This window comes from Scyliorhinus torazame, chromosome 12 (genome assembly GCF_047496885.1).
Source record: "Scyliorhinus torazame isolate Kashiwa2021f chromosome 12, sScyTor2.1, whole genome shotgun sequence".
NCBI lineage: Eukaryota > Metazoa > Chordata > Chondrichthyes > Carcharhiniformes > Scyliorhinidae > Scyliorhinus > Scyliorhinus torazame.
The window spans coordinates 38,212,704-38,228,949 of NC_092718.1; the positions used below are offsets into that span (position 1 = coordinate 38,212,704).

The 16,246-nt window shown below is 46.5% G+C and overlaps 1 protein-coding gene across 3 annotated transcripts in view; it reads left to right on the plus strand.

Annotated features, from left to right (window-relative positions):
• myo1ea (myosin IEa) overlaps positions 1-16,246 on the plus strand; it is a 207,996-nt gene that overhangs the window by 122,129 nt on the left and 69,621 nt on the right. For all 3 annotated transcript variants that reach the window (XM_072470699.1, XM_072470700.1, XM_072470702.1), the window contains 4 exons: positions 876-1,043; positions 8,295-8,380; positions 8,489-8,570; positions 13,009-13,115. In XM_072470699.1, the coding sequence (XP_072326800.1) occupies positions 876-1,043; positions 8,295-8,380; positions 8,489-8,570; positions 13,009-13,115 (443 nt within the window). The remainder of the gene's footprint in view (positions 1-875; positions 1,044-8,294; positions 8,381-8,488; positions 8,571-13,008; positions 13,116-16,246) is intronic.

Sequence of the window (16,246 nt, forward strand, 5' to 3'; positions counted from 1 at the left end):
AATAACACTGCAGTGAAGTTACTGTGAAAAGCCCCTAGTCACCACATTCTGGCTCCTGTTCGGGTACACAGAGGGAGAATTCAGAATTCTCAGCTGGTGCGGGAATTGAACCCGCGCTGGTGGTCTTGTTCTGCATCACAAACCAGCTGTCCAGCCCACTGAGCTAAACCAGAAGGAGAGGAACAGGATGAGTCTTCAAATCACAGGCCTGTGCTTTACCTCATTTGTGGTGGGCAAAGTGATTGGGATCTTGATGAGGGATGGCATAAGTGACCGTCCGGAAGGACAAGGACTGATTAGAGAGAGCCAGCACTCAGGCATTTGGAGAGATCTAAAAAAAAAAACTTCTGTCGGATCCATGGTTCAAAGACGAGAGGGTATAGTTTAAAATATAATATCAAGCAAAAATAAATTTAGGCTCCTTTTTTTTAAGTAAAAGGTGATATAATTGTGAAACACATTCATAAGAAACAGTGGCAGGTTTTGAAAAAGGACTAGATGCATTTCTGCTAGGAATAAAATTTTGAAACTGGTGGATTGATGGTTTTCCTGCCTCCCAAAGCAATACTGCATCACCATAGGGGCTGGTTTAGCACAGTGGGCTAAATAGTTGGCTTGTAAAGCAGTCTAAGGCTAGCAGCGCAGGTTCAATTCCTGTACCAGCCTCCCCGAACAGGAGCTGAAATGTGACAACTAAGGGCTTTTCACAGTAACTTCATTCAAGCCTACTTGTGACAATAAGTGATTTTCATTTCATTCATTTCATTTCATAATCTACAGATAGTTTCCAATATGTGCCATTTTGACAAATATTGCGGTATCATTGTTTTGTTATGTGTAGCCTATGGTCTGTAATAGTATGCATTTATTCACAGAATCCACCTGGCATTTTGAGTATTTTGGATGATGTTTGTGCAACTATGCATGCGACGGGGGAAGGAGCAGACCAGACATTGCTGCAGAAACTGCAGATGCAAATTGGAACCCACGAGCATTTCAACAGCTGGAACCAGGGTTTCATCATTCACCATTATGCAGGCAAGGTAATTAAACATGATCGCAATGGAGGAAAGTTGGGACTAAGCACAAAGTAGCTGACGTCAAGTTTGGGTTTTCAAACCAGGAGGACCTCTCGCTTAATCCCAAATAACATCTCTTTCCAATTAAACCTAGATTCAGACAGTCCAAACGCTGCTCTAAAGTCCATAAGGGATATTATACAGGTTTACAAATGTACTCACATTCTTGGTAAATTTATGTGCAATGCATAAGCCCTTATGTGCAAGTGTTTTCTCTCTCTTTCCCCAAATTGGTATCTTCTAAAGGTGAGCAGACCTATCAATGAAAAGTTAGATATACAAACTATAAAGAATTGACATTTTATAAGTAAGTTCCAGACACCCATATTTCTTAAAGAAAATTCCAGTTATAGCTGCATGTGTGGCTCTGCCATGTGTGCAAATTAATGAAAGATACCATTTACTTAATCTTGCTGGAAAGAGAGACATGTTGCCAAAGCTTTTCATCTTGGACTTATCCGGACAAATGCAAGAATAACAAATTTCAAAGAAGCATATAAACATATGCCAAAAGAGAAGAGGGATGCTGATTGGTTAGCATGTCAACTCTGATTGGCTGAGGCGTTGTTGTGATGAAAGCAAAGGGGGGGGAGGGGCGGCTGTAGGCTCCCAATGCAACTGGGTAATTCAAAAAGGTGCAAGGATTGAACATATTCCTTTTCTTTGCAGAGTACAAGTATAAATGCATATCTCTTTTAGCAAACACAAATGAGCCACATTATAAGCTCGACTGATTATCTTAAATTTGTTCTTAGTGCAACTAGCACACTCAGGACTGTTCAGCAAGTGTTGCCAATCATGCAATCACATCTAATCTTGTTTTGGATTTTGCAAGTGTGGGCTGGTTGAGCACGGTCTGTACCCTGTTTATTACAAACAGCTGGAGGAGCATGCTGTTTGGTTCGATGAGCCAGTATGTTGGCCTACGCACGTGACATCACACGGACACTGAAATTTATACATGACATTGTTTAATCATGTGGTCGGCAGAACATCCTTTTGGACTGCGGGCTGCATCCCACTCATGGAAAATACCACTTGTGCCGTCACCACACAGTAACAACATGAAACTGTTTGTTCAAATTGTTAAAGGTATTCTGTCTTTCCAGGGTAATTTGAGGTAGACTGGGTACATTTTAAGTCCGAAAGTGGCAGCCTTTGTCACGTTTGCGCAATACACAGTGGACAACGACATAATCAGGATAGCCACTGTCCGCGAGCAGGGTGATTTTGATGTACTTTATTTCTGTGTCGAGCTTGCAAGGTGAGCAAATGGCTAGAGTGCTATTTACAAGATTGGTGATCAGGCAAATCTTATATCGCATGGAGTCATATGAATCCCAACATATATGTTGAGCAGTGAAGGAAGGCTTAAGGTAGACAAATGCAGAGAAACCATTAGCAGATTTCTCAACCAGCACTTGAGTAGAGTTGCCAACTCTCCACGTTTGTCCTGGAGTCTCCAGGGATTGAAGATCGGTTCCAGGACACAGCAGGGAGCGTTCCAAAAGGCAAAATCACAGGGCCATCAAAATGATGTTATTTTGCATTTTCTTCCAACATGTTCTTTCACTGGTCATGAAAATATTAGAGACGGGGGAAAAGAAGGAATAATCTAGGGTCTGTTCCCTTTCTAACTGGCCGTGGTAAGACAGCTCTCCTGGAGGATGGATTAATGACAGGAGTGTGGGGACAGGAATTGGGACGACGATCATGTGTCTCCAGGAGTACACTCAATCTTAACGTTGAGGAAAGGGATTGTCCCATCTGTCTATGCCCTTCTCTATTTCAAAATAGGATTTTCAACTCCCAGCTGATGGGAAATTCTGCAACGAAACCGAACATACTGCTTAAAAATACAAGGCCACCTTCCAAGGTGAAGGTGAAAAATAAACAAATGACTCTTGGAAGTGTGAAGAGAGAGGTATGTCCTATAATTCAGAGACCCATTGAAACTCTAAGGGAGACACAATTTAAAAAATTCGAAGTACTGGATATTGTACCAATGTCTACCAAAGACAGGTCCACCCAAAGTCCCTTTGGAAATATGTAATGGCTGGAATATTTCCAGGCCAGACAGCTGAAATTACAAGAACATTTTCAGCAGACGAAACAAGCAGAAAGCTGGTCTCTCTGTCTCTCTCTCTCTCTTAGACCAAATATATTACCCAGTTTGGAAACCCACTTCACTAGAAATCTGCCACCGAACCCATAATAATTGCAACACCTTTTACTCTTGACTGCATCCATGGCTTGCGCATGTGTGTGTGTACCTGCACATGTGTGTGTGTGTGCACGTGCACATGTGTGTGTGGGCTTGACTGATTGCATGAGAAATGCTTGATGTCACATTTTTATTGTACTTCTTGGGTTTAGTGGTAAATTGGCTCTTTCTTCGACTCAAGAAACGCTAGTTTGACTGGCTCCTTATTATTCACAGTTTTTTAAAACTACATTTAGAATACCCAATTATTATTTGTCCAATTAAGGGGCAATTTAGTGTGGCCAATCCACCTAACTTGAACATCTTTGGGTTGTGGGGGCGAAACCCACGCAGACACTGGGAGAATGTGCAAACTCCACGGACAGTGACCCGGGGCCGGGATCGAACCCGGTCCTCAGTGCCGTAGTCCCAGTGCTAACCACTGCGCCCCATGCTGTCCTTATTACTCATAGTTCGAATAGTTAAATACATTTGTATTCGGAAAAGGCGTATCCTCGTGAAAAAGAAACTTAAACCTCTGTTGTGACCAAGCAAGGAGGTTGAGTCGAAGGGAGTCCATCCACCCGTTCTCACCTGGTCATCACACATCTCCTGGGGTGGAGCGCATTAAGATGTGTAAGGAAACCTTTACAGGCGACAGCAGATTCAAGGATCATGAACATAACGGGCTGGATTCTCCATTATTGAGACTATGTCTCAATAATGGAGAAACGGTGGAGTTTTACTCCTGAAATTCCTGCAAAAAAGTTAAATGAATTCATTTAGGGACCCGGAGTGGATCTCGCAGCCTTTGCTGCCGATACGGGCCCCCGCACTTCCGGGGCAGAGGCCGCGCATGCGCAGGGCGGCCGCTGGCCGCGCCGTGGTCCATGTCGGACTCGGAGCACAGAGAAGGTTAGTTCGACGCCGTCGGGAACTCGGCTGGTCGGGAGCGGAGGATTGCGGAGCGAGCCTCTGGCAATGGCCCCCCGGCGGCGCCGTGTACTCCCCAGTGACGCCGATTTTCGGTGCCTGGAGTATCACCGAACTGATGCCGGGTCCTATTACGGCGTGAAACTGGATTCTCTGCCCCAGTGTCGGATGCGATTTCGGGGTCGGGCTGCAGAAAATCCAGCCCATCATCTACATATCAGAAATATGCATGGGGTAGGATTTAATCAAAGGCAACTTTCCTGCGCAAACCAACAGAAATATTTAGGAAATGCTGTATCTAGAGGGGTTGTCATGGTTACCCCTCCATTTGGCCATGCGTGGTGTCATTAAAACGGAATTCGACAGCATGATTCGCTAAGTTCATGGGTTCAATGAATGTAAGATTCAGAAAATGGTGGTTATTCTAGACTGCTATGATATATATAAAACATGTGGGTTTTCCTTAAAAACCGATGCTAACCGTTAACTACTCATTACTTCCTTCTTTACTTGATATCTTTGTTCATTACCTTTCCTACCTCACCCGTTCTCTGCACCAGGCCTTACCACTCGTGTTGTAAGTTATAAAACAACATTTATCTGAAATTGTACTGCCCGACTATCTCTAGTATTGAACTTTAATAATAATCTTTATTTTTTTAAATATAAATTTAGAGTACCCAATTATTTTTTCTCCAATTAAGGGACAATTTAGCATGGACAATCCACCTAAACTGCACATCTTTGGGTTGTGGGGGTGAAACCCACGCAGTTACGGGGAGAATGTGCAAACTCCACACAGACAGTGACCTAGGGGCGGGATTCGAACCCGGGTCTTCAGCGTCGTAGTCCCAGTGCTAACCACTGCGCCACAAGCCGCCCCAATAATAAGCTTTATTGTCACAAGTAGGCTCACATTAACACTGCAACAAAGTTACTGTGAAAAGCCCCTAGTCGCCACATTCCAGCGCCAGTTCGGGTGCACGGAGGGAGAATTCAGAATGTCCAAATTACCTAACCAACGTCTTTCGGGACTTGCATCCGGAGGAAACCCACGCAGACACGGGGAGAACGTACAGACTCCGCACAGACAGTGACCCAAGCCTGGAATCAAACCTGGGACCCTGGAGCTGTGAAGCAACAGTGCTAACCACTCAAAGACTTTATTTTAGCCTCTCATATAGTAAGAGAGTGCTGTCATACCCAGTCCAGTCATTGACGAATGAAGTTTTTGGCTGTAAAAATTGCGACCAATATTTACCAGGAAAGTTTTTTAAATGTTGAAGAACTACAGATGCCTTGAGTGGGGGAATTCCAGACCCATTGTGCATGGAAGCTGCTTATTAATGCAGCCCGCTCCTGATAACCATCTAGCTTTGTTTGTGAAGAAATTTTCCGCTTGAATCATGGGGGCTAGAAGCAGCCAGTCTCATTTCTTAGTTAGTCAGCAGCTCTCATCTAATCAAAAACAGGAAATGCTCTGCAGCTATAGCTTGGTAGTTGAGTGTTCAGTGCGCAGCCCACTGGCAGAGACGGTTTCAAGGTCAACCTTGATGGACTGGACACTGCCTAGATGGCTGAAAAGCATCTCCCTTGTCACTACCTCCTGTTTTCTCAATGCTCAAATGGCCAACGTTCCAGGGGAGGACAAAGGAATCACTTCAAAGATACTCTCGGCGGCGGAGAGATTGGTGACTGGGAGGAGCTTGCTACCAATTGTACAAGATGGCGACGTGTCGACGAAGCCGCATCACGCTTTGAGTCTCAATGTTTTAATGATCAGAGTGACGGCACAGAGGGAAAGATAAGAAAATCCTGCATTCCGGATCCCGCTACCCCGTGGGACATCCTGTCCCATGTACCCAAAGACATTTTGGTCGAGAATTGCCTATCAGTCACGTGAAAACTCATGGCAGAAACTCCCGGCCTTCAGCAAACGCCACCCCCAAATCGAGGACTAGCGACTGCCAGTACTTTTCAGATAGACAAACACCATCAGCCTTCACCGTCTACAGAATTAAACCAGGGCCTCCACCCCAATTTGGTAGCATCTTGATTTATCCCTTCAATCTTCCTGTCTCCATCTGGCCATCAGTGGTATTCTGATATTTAACACCTGGACAGGCTAATGCTGCAGGCATGATTGAAGGGCCAATATGTGATGCATGGTTCGGAATATTGATTCAAGATGTAAGTGGAGCCCCCCTCTGCCCCTGTGGCGCACTTGCACCATCTGATTAGGGTGCATCTGCCTACAGGGCAAGGTGATATTACAAAGAGTAAAGAAAGATTTACAATTGCTTTTTATGATCACAGAATGGCTCAAAATGCTCTACAGCCAATGAAGTATTTTTGAAGTGTTGCAACTTTTTGTAACGTTGAAAATTTGAAACTCCCTCTTCCAAATTAGAAATTAGATGGCAATTGCCTCTTGAATCTCCCGGACCCACATAAAATGGTGCATACCCGAACGTGTCCTGTACATCTGGCTCAGTAATTCTACACTTGGGGGAGTACAAAAAGTGATTTGATCAATTGTAATTGCAGAATAAGAGGGATTGAGCACATTGGAATTGAATTGAGTAAGAGTGAGAGGGATGTGGTTTAATGCATTGCAATTCTATGCAGATATTGGAAATGTAAAGTGATTTGCTATTATACAGGTACTGGAAGGAGTCTATAGATTTCAATATTCAGACCCTCCCTCTAGAATAAAACGATGTCAGGCTCAATGGTACTATATACTCGGGTCAGTATGTGTTTGTCTGTTATCCACAACTTGTATTTATGTTGCATCTTTATATACAACATAGTAAAACATCCTGAGGTGCCTCATAGTTGCATTGTCAAAAAATAAATTGACCCATGGAAATATTAGAGCAGATAACCAAAGGCTTGGCCAAAGAGAGAGATTTTTAAAGAAGTGAGCGGTTTAGGGAAGGAACTCCAGAGCTTGGGGCTCAGACTATTGGAGACACATCCACCAATGCTGAAACAGTTCAACCTGGGTTTTTGTTTTATTCGTTTATGAGGTGTGGGTGTCACTGGCTGGTCCAGCATTTGTTGTCCATCCTTCACTGCCCTCCATTTCACTTCTGAGCGTCAACCACACTGCTGTGGAGCTGGAGTCACATGTAGGCCAGACCAGGGTTTTTACGACAATGGTTTCATGGTCATCATTAGACTTTTAATTTGCATTGAATTCAAATTTCACCATCGCCTATGGTGGGGTTTGAACGCCGATCCCCAGGTCTTGCCCTGGGTCTCTGGATTACTAGTCCAGTGACAATACCACTGTGCCACCGCCTCCCCATAGGAGGTCAGAGTTAGAGGAGTGTACATATCTCGGGGTGGGGGGGTGGAAGATTGTAGGGAGGAAAGAGGCCTTGGAGTGATTTGAAAACAAGGATGAGAATTTTTTTAACTAGGTGTTGCTTAACTGGGAGCCAGTGTTGGCCAATGAGCACAGGCAAGAAAGGTGAATGGGACTGGGTGTGAGTTTTGGATGATCCATAGTTTAAGGAGGGTGGAGGATCAGAGGTCAGTGTCCGAGGTCGTTGGAATGGTCAAGTCCAGAACACCAAAGTCATAGATGAGGCGTGAGCAGCAGATGAAATGAAGCAGGGAAAAGTTGGGCAGTGTTATGGAAGTGAGCTTGGTAATGGTGTGTATATGTGACCAGAAGCTCATCTCGTGGTCAGATGCGACACCAAGGCTGTGAACAGTTTGCTTCAGCTTCAACACACGGCCAGGGAGAGGGATGGAGTCAGTGGCTAGGAAACTGAGAGTAGCAGAGACTGAGTACAATGCCTGTGATCTTCCAAAAGTTTAGTTTAATGCTCATTCATCGCTAGATGTCAGAAAAGCAGTCTTGACATTTCAGAGACAGTAGATGGATTGAGAGAGAGAAGGCGGTAAGGGAACCATCAGTGTACGTAGAGAAGCAGTTTTTTCAGGTGATGTCGCTGAGGGCCAGAATGGTAACCTTCAACTGAGAGCCTTAAAAAAAAATGCGGTTGCAAAATCCCAGGGCTGAAAAAACAAGAGTTCAAATCTTTCAAATTTTCTTTGGTGTCCAGGTTTCCTATAACGTGGAGGGATTCTGCGAGCGGAATCGAGATGTCCTTTTCACGGATCTGATCGAACTCATGCAGAGCAGTGAACTGTAAGTGAAAGAGAAGCTATGTGTAAAAGTGCATGGATTGTTTGGAGCTGATTGTGTGAAACATTAGCTTTGCTTGCATGTTTAATTGTATTTGTTGCTGCTTCACAGCCCCTTCATTCGCACCCTTTTCCCCGAAAGTCTACACGCCGAAAAGAAAGGGCGGCCCACAACTGCAGGCAGCAAAATAAAGGTACTGACAGTCACCAACGTTCCTCACTAACCTTTCTTTGACGATGTCAACCATTGTCTAACTTTAGTAACACATGCACCACAGAGCAATGGGACATTTTGGTGGATGGTCACAAAGTGGTAATGTTACTGATCTAGTAACCCAAACGCCCAGACTAATGCTTTGGAAATGACGCCAAGTTTGCCCATCCCCACCCATGACGATGCCCACCTATGCCGGGACCGAGATCCCCGCCCATTCGCTCAAATCCCATTACAGCAGCTGGGGAAATGTTTAATTCAGGTAATAAAACCTAGGATAAATACAATCCTTGTCAATAATAATCATTGAATATCGGATTGTTGTAAACAAAAACCATCTGGTTCACTCATGCCCTTTGGGGAAGGAAATCTGCTGCCCTCAGCTGGTCTGGCCTACATATGAATCCAGACCACAGCAATGTGGGTGATTTTTAACTGTCCTGGAAATGACCTAGCAAGCTATGCAATTCAAGGGTAATTAGGGGTGACCTCACCAGCAATGTCCCACATCCCAAGAAAGAATGTAAAAGATACCTTGTAATTCAATTGTATCATTGTTAGCATTGGCAAGTGGAGGCAAGGCTGTTCCTCCAGGGAGGGGAAAAAAAACTAGAATAGTTCTATTTTAGTAGGGTCCTTTACTTGCTCGATGGAAGCTGGGAAAGCCCTAATCTACTAAAGATTATATTCCCTTGCTGAAAAAGCGAGGGAATAGAGTCATAGAGTCACAGATGTTTACAGCATGGAAACAGGCCCTTCGGCCCAGCTTGTCCATGCCGCCCAGTTTCTATCACTAAGTAGTCCCACTTGCCCGCATTTGGCCCATATCCCTCTATACCCACCCTGCCCATGTAACTGCCTAACTGCTTTTTAAAGGACAAAATTGTACCCGCCTCTACCACTGCCTCTAGCAGCCCGTTCCAGATGCTCACCACCCTCTGTGTGAAGAAATTTCCCCTCTGGTCTCTTTTGTATCTCTCACCTTAAACCTATGCCCTCTAGTTCTAGACTCCTCTACCTTTGGAAAAAGATGTTGACTATCTACCTTATCTATGCTCCTCATTATTTTATAGACCTCTACCCCTAAGCCTCCTACGCTCCAGGGGAAAAAGTCCCAGCCTATACTGAGGAATTGAACAAATGAATGTGATATAAAATAGTTAGTTCAAATATTAGTTACAGTAATGTAGATAGAAGTGAGTTCACAAAGGACAAAGGAATTCAGAAAGCATGGCAAGGAGGATGGGGGAAAAGGATGCTGGGTAACAAGAGGCCCAGGGTTAAGGAATGCGAAGTGAGCCAATCAGGATATATGGCCAGGTCAAGGGGTGTATAGGATGACCTATGGGAATCTTGTATGTGAAACTTGATGCCATTTGAATGTATTTGCAGAGATTTCTTTGTCTCCGACCTCACTCGGTTCCGGAGCTCCAGGAGACAGCTTGTGTGTTCTGGAACTCATTGCGGAGCGAGTCAGCCTTGCAAGTTGGTTAAAAATAAATAAAACTATACCTACAAATCCATCTCGAGTTTTATTGAGGCCAGACTGACGGGTAAAGAATTCAATACTGTCATTTGGTGCCGAAACCCGGGATTTCTCCAGACGTTCACCGGCCAGCTGCGAAATCAGAATTAGACTGATGTTGGACAAGGAAAGTGGAAATGGGCCCACAATGTGTGTAGCTGGAAAATGACCACATTGATTTTCCTCTCTTCTCATGGTCTGATTGGTCTGGTCACTCGCGGTTGGTACAGAAAGATCGTCTCGACGAAATCAAAGGTCAGTCTGGGGATTAGAAAATTAAACTGATGGGATATCATAATATAGATAGTTTAGTTTTGGGTTAATTGTGGAATTGATGGGACATTGGAAGGATGGTTCGGTTCCACGTGTGTTTTTGATTGGGGAATTGATGGGACATCGGATAGGATGGTTCAGTTCCACGGGTGTTTTTGATTGGGGAATTGATGGGACATCAGAAGGATGGTTCAGTTCCACGTGTGTTTTGAAACTATAGTTGATTAAGCTAAAATTGTATCCTTGGACTGTAGTGACGAACAACGCAGTCTTGAGGACTAGTTCGAGATTATGGGGAATTGCTTGGATAACACGAGTGATCCAAACAGTTCATTGCAAATATTATGTGATATTTATCCAAATAAAGCGAGGGATTTTAGAAAAATGTCAGCAACTTTAAGGAAGAAATTGGGTGACGAATGGCCACTAGGGGGCACTAAAGATGTGGACATCATTAAGAAAATTCAGGGTGAAATCTGGAAAAAGAGCCAAAGTGTGAAAGCCAAAGAGTTAATTGGATTATGGAGACAATATTGTCAAGAGGAGAGGGATAAGATCATGTTATCACGTTGGCAAGAAAATGCCCTTAAAATGGGGATTCCAATTAGTGAAGGGGGGAACCAGAAAACTTTGGAGATCTTGAAAAAGGAGTGTGCATTCAAAAAACGCGCAAGTAAAGAGTGGGAGACACCTAGCGGGGCAGACTCGAGTTTAAAAATGGGCTACGTAGTTCAATGGCTGGCCTTGCATTGACAGAGGCAGATGGTGACCTAGAGAATTGGACCATGTCGGGTTGAGTCCCGACTGCACCAGTAGCATTGTCAGCACTAATTCCAGAACCGCCAGGGTATCATAATTTATATCCAGTCACTGCTGCCCAGATTCAAATCATGCCAGCCTCTCCAGTCCCTTTGGTTGATAATTTGGGTCCTATTTCTGCACCTTCACCGTCTGTTAGAGAGGGGAGCTCTGTTCCACAAGCCCAGTTAGCTCTAGGACCCGATCTCGGACAATGAGAGAGGGGCCTGATCCTAACCAGAAACAATTACGCATCCCACCTAGATCCCTTAAGACTGATATGGTAGGACAGAAAAGTATGAGAACAAAGAAAGAGGACGGGAATGGTTCTGAGGAGCCGGAGCTCCCCCTATCGGAAGGGAAGGACGTCAAAGTCTTTGAAGAGCCAGAGGAATCCGCTAAAGCGCCCCCTAGTGAGACTCTGAGACAGTTGCCGATTAGGAAAATACCCAACCCCGATGCTGCAACAGCAGCAGCCCAGCCCATGATAGACGTTTATTTCCCATGGAGACCCAATGAGATGATGGCTATTCTGGCTGCAACCCCAGACAGGAAGAAATCTTTCGTGGACTATCTGAGAACTACCATCTCAGTTTATCAAACTGATTCTAGGGACCTCTGGGCCCTAGTCCAGCAGCTTTTAACCCCAGCAGAGTACTGCAGTCACCTCAACCACTTGAATTATGCTAGCCATGCCGCACTTCAGCAAGCCCATGCCTTGGACAATGATAGACGGTCACAAATCCTGAATGCGTTGAATGCCACATTTCAAAAGCCCATAAACATCTCTGCTATCTTAGACCTAAAACCTAAAAAGACTGAGGAGCCAGAGAAATTTCTGGAACGTTTTAATGAAATCTACCGTGGGCAGTCAGGCGACTTGCTGTACCAAAATGGTCAGAATTCCCCTCAATATTGTGCTATGTTAATGCATTGCCTACCACCTTCCGTGGCTACTGCCGTGAAATGTAATAACATGAATTGGACAGAGAACGACCCTTCCCAGATGGCCCGGGCAGTCAGATTTTATTGGAAGGAGGGTGTAGGCCAGGGAGGAGGCTCAGTTACAAAGATTAAGACTGAGTATGTAATGAAAAAGGATGATCTGAGACCCCAACCAGCGGCAGATACAGTGGTTTACCAGCTGTAACCCCAGTATTGTGACCTTGACCTCAGGTCTTCGTAGCACCCTGAACTGAGCTGTATCTCAGCTATATAGAGTCATCTCATTAATCTCATTAATATTTTTTACAATAGTTGCCTGCTGGCCAAACGTGTGCGAATTGTCCTATCCGTACACCGCAAGGGACTGCACCAGTGGTCAGTTTCTCCACGTAACAGATGTGGCATTCCTCATGGGCAGACTGGCAGGTAGTTACCAGTGTTTGCTTGCTCAGAGGGAGAGCAGGTATGTCTCTCTTCAAGCTCAATGTTCAGGCAATAAAGTTATGTTCAATTCAGGGGATTATTGGAACGAATTGTTTCTATAGATTGACGGGTAAACCCTTGACTCTTGACTAGGGCAGAAGTCAGGAATTTGACAGGAAAGAGATGAGCTTCCTTTCTTATTGATCTCCGACGATTTGAAGTGTGATATCTGATGTGCGATTAGCCTGCCTCAGCTGCGTATGTTATGCTAATAGATAAATCACTGGGTATGTTTCACTGCATTGGCCAGTACCCTTCCCGTACGGCGGTGTTTACGAGCCGTAGCACGGACTCATACCTCACAGACACCATGAGAGACTTCTTTGAAATGTTGGCTACATCGCTGAACAGTTGCAGCATTTCCTGATCACTTGTTATATTTTGTCTTTTACAGAAACAGGCCAATGACCTTGTGGGCACCCTGATGAAGTGTACGCCACACTACATCCGCTGTATCAAACCTAATGAAACTAAGAAGCCCAGGGACTGGGAGGAGAGCAGGTAACATTGTCTACACGGAGGTTAGGTGGCTGATTAGGCCATTGCATGAGTCTCCAAATCAGTACCCCTTCGATATATTTTTTATCCCTCCTGCTTCTATGGACCTCTGAAGATTCTAAACTGTGCCGGGGTCCATAAGACAGAGGAGCAGAATTAGGCCACTCGGCCCATCGAGTCTGCTCCGCCATTCAATCATGGCTGATATTTTTCTCATCCCCATTCTCCTGCCTTCTCCCCATAACCCCTGATCCCCTTATTGATCAAGAACCTATCTATCTCTTAAAGACACTCAGTGAATTGGCCTCCACAGCCTTCTGCGGCAAAGAGTTCCACAGATTCACCACCCTCTGGTTTAAGCAATACACCCCTTTAAAATGTAGCAGTTTTCTGCTGTCAGTTTCTGCCATTTTATACCGAATTACAAAAACGCACTAAAAAACCAACACATAAGTCAGGTGGGGGGGAGAATACAGCCATTGAATGGCAGGGGTGGGGTTATCGGGGGATGTTGCTAGGGGCGGGGAGGGGGGGGGGAGTTATTTTGCTGACGGGGGAATCTGAAGTAGGTAATGGAAAGGAGATTGGGGGTGGGGGTAGCCAAGAGGCGAGCCAGGAATGGCATGGCACATGGGCCGGGGGCGGGCCCAAGAAAGGTTATGGCTGACCGGCGGGGGGGGGGGGGGGGGGCAACCAGGCTGATCACCTGAAATGCCAGGGGACTAAATGGGCCAGTTAAAAGGGCGCGTGTGTTCGCGCATTTGCGGGCTCTAAAGGCGGACGTAATTATGTTGCAGGAGACACATCTGAAAGCGTCTGACCAGACTAGGCTAAGCAAGGGCTGGATCAGCCAGGTCTCCCACTCGGACTTGGATTCTAAGTCCAGGGGGGTAGCAATTATGATCAATAAGCGGGTTCAATTTGAGGCGGAGGGCATAGTCGCAGACGGCGGGGGCAGATTCCTTATGGTAAGGGGCAAGCTGGAGGGGAGAAGAGTGGTGCTGGTGAACATATATGCGCCGAACTAGGACGACGTTGACTTTATCAAAAGAGTGCTGGCGAAGATCCCGGACCTAGACTCACGTAAGTTGATAATGTTGGGGGGGGGGGGGGGGGAATTTAATGCGGTCTTTAATGCGGTCCTTGACCCGGGGCTGGACCGGTCATGTCCCAGAACGGGCAGACTCCCAGCAATGGCAAGGGGGCTGAAAAGGTTCATGGAGCAAATGGGGGCTGTGGACCCATGGAGAGCCAGACAGCTGACGGAAAGGGGCTACTCGTTTTATTCGCATGTTCATAAAATATATTCTAGGACTGATTTTTTTAATCTTGAGCAGGGACTGTGTAGGGGAGGTAAAGAATACGGAATACTCGGCAATCACTATCTCGGACCATGCCCCGCACTGGGTGGACCTGCAGGTCCGGAGGGGGGGGGGGGGGGATTATCAACGCCCGCAATGGAGGTTAGACGTAGGACTGTTGTCGGAGGAGGGGATATGTGAGAGACTTCGGAAGTGTATGCAAAATTACTTGCAGGTGAACGATACGGGGGAGGTTTCAGCAGCGACCCTGTGGGAGGGGCTGAACGCAGTAGTGAGGGGGGGAACTGATCTCAATTCGGGCTCACAGGGTCAGGGCGGACAGAGCAGAAATGGACAGATTGGTTAGGGAAATTCACCGGATAGACGAGGAGCATGCGGGGGCTCCGGGGGAGGACCTACTCGGGGAGAGAGACGGAAATTGCAGGCGGAACTAGGGGTGCTATCCACGAGTAGGGCCGTGGAACAACTTAGGAAGGCGAGGGGAGTGGTGTATGAGCATGGGGAGAATGCCAGTAGATTTCTAGCGCAGCAACTCAGGAAGAGGGAGGCGGGCAGGGAAATAAGTAGAGCGGTTGATGGGGAGGGGAGCAGAGTGGAGGACCCGGCAGGACTGAATAAGGTATTTCAAGACTTCTATAGTAAGCTGTACACTTCAGAACCCCCGGAAGAGCCGGAGGAGATGAAAAGGTTCCTGGATGGACTAACCTTCCCAAAAGTAGGCCGGGGACTAGTGGACGGGCTGCGGGCCCTGATTAGAGCGGAGGAGGTATTGGGGGGCCTAAAGGCCATGCAGTCGAGGAAAGCCCCGGGACCGGATGGATACCCAGTAGAGTTTTACAAGAAGTTCTCGGAGATAGTGGGACCGGTCCTGACAAGTGTTTTTAATGAGGCAAGGGACAGAGGGACCCTGCCACCGACGATGTCGCAAGCCACCATCTCGCTGATACTGAAGCGGGACAAGGACCCGGAATCCTGCGGGTCATACAAGCCAATCTCCCTGATCAATGTGGATGCCAAGCTCCTGGCCAAGGTCCTGGCGATTAGAATTGAGGACTGCGTACCGGAGGTGATTGGGGCCAATCAGACAGGGTTTGTGAAAGGCAGGCAGCTGACAGCTAACTTGAGAAGATTGCTTAATGTGATCATGATGCCCCCGACGGGCAAGGAGGTGGAGGTAGTGGTGGCAATGGACGCGGAGAAGGCCTTCGACCGGGTGGAGTGGGGCTATTTGTGGGAGGTGCTCGGACGGTTTGGGTTCGGGGAGGGACTGGTTAATTAGGTCAGACTATTGTAGCAGGCCCCAAAAGCTAGCGTTAGGACGAACAGGATAATGTCAGATTATTTCAGACTACACCGCGGGACCAGACAGGGGTGCCCACTCTCCCCATTGCTGTTCGCGCTGGCCATAGAGCCATTGGCGATGGCGTTGAGAGCTGCGAAGGGGTGGAAGGGAATGACTGGGGCGGGGGGGGGGGGGAGCATAGGGTCTCTCTCTATGCGGACAACCTGCTCCTGTACGTGTTGGACCCACTGGCCGGGATGGAAAATATACTGGAAACATTGAGGAAGTTGGTTTTCATAGTACAAATTAAATATGGCCAAGAGTGAGATGTTTGTGGTGCAGGCAAGGGGCCAGGAGAATAGACTGAAGGAGCTGCCATTTCGGCTGGTGCGGGAAAGTTTCCGGTACTTCGGGATACAGGTGGCACGAGACTGGGGCAGTTTGCATTAGTTAAATTTGACGAGGGTGGTGGAACAAATGAAGAGGGAGTTTCGGAGATGGGATGCACTCCCACTGTCACTGGCGGGGAG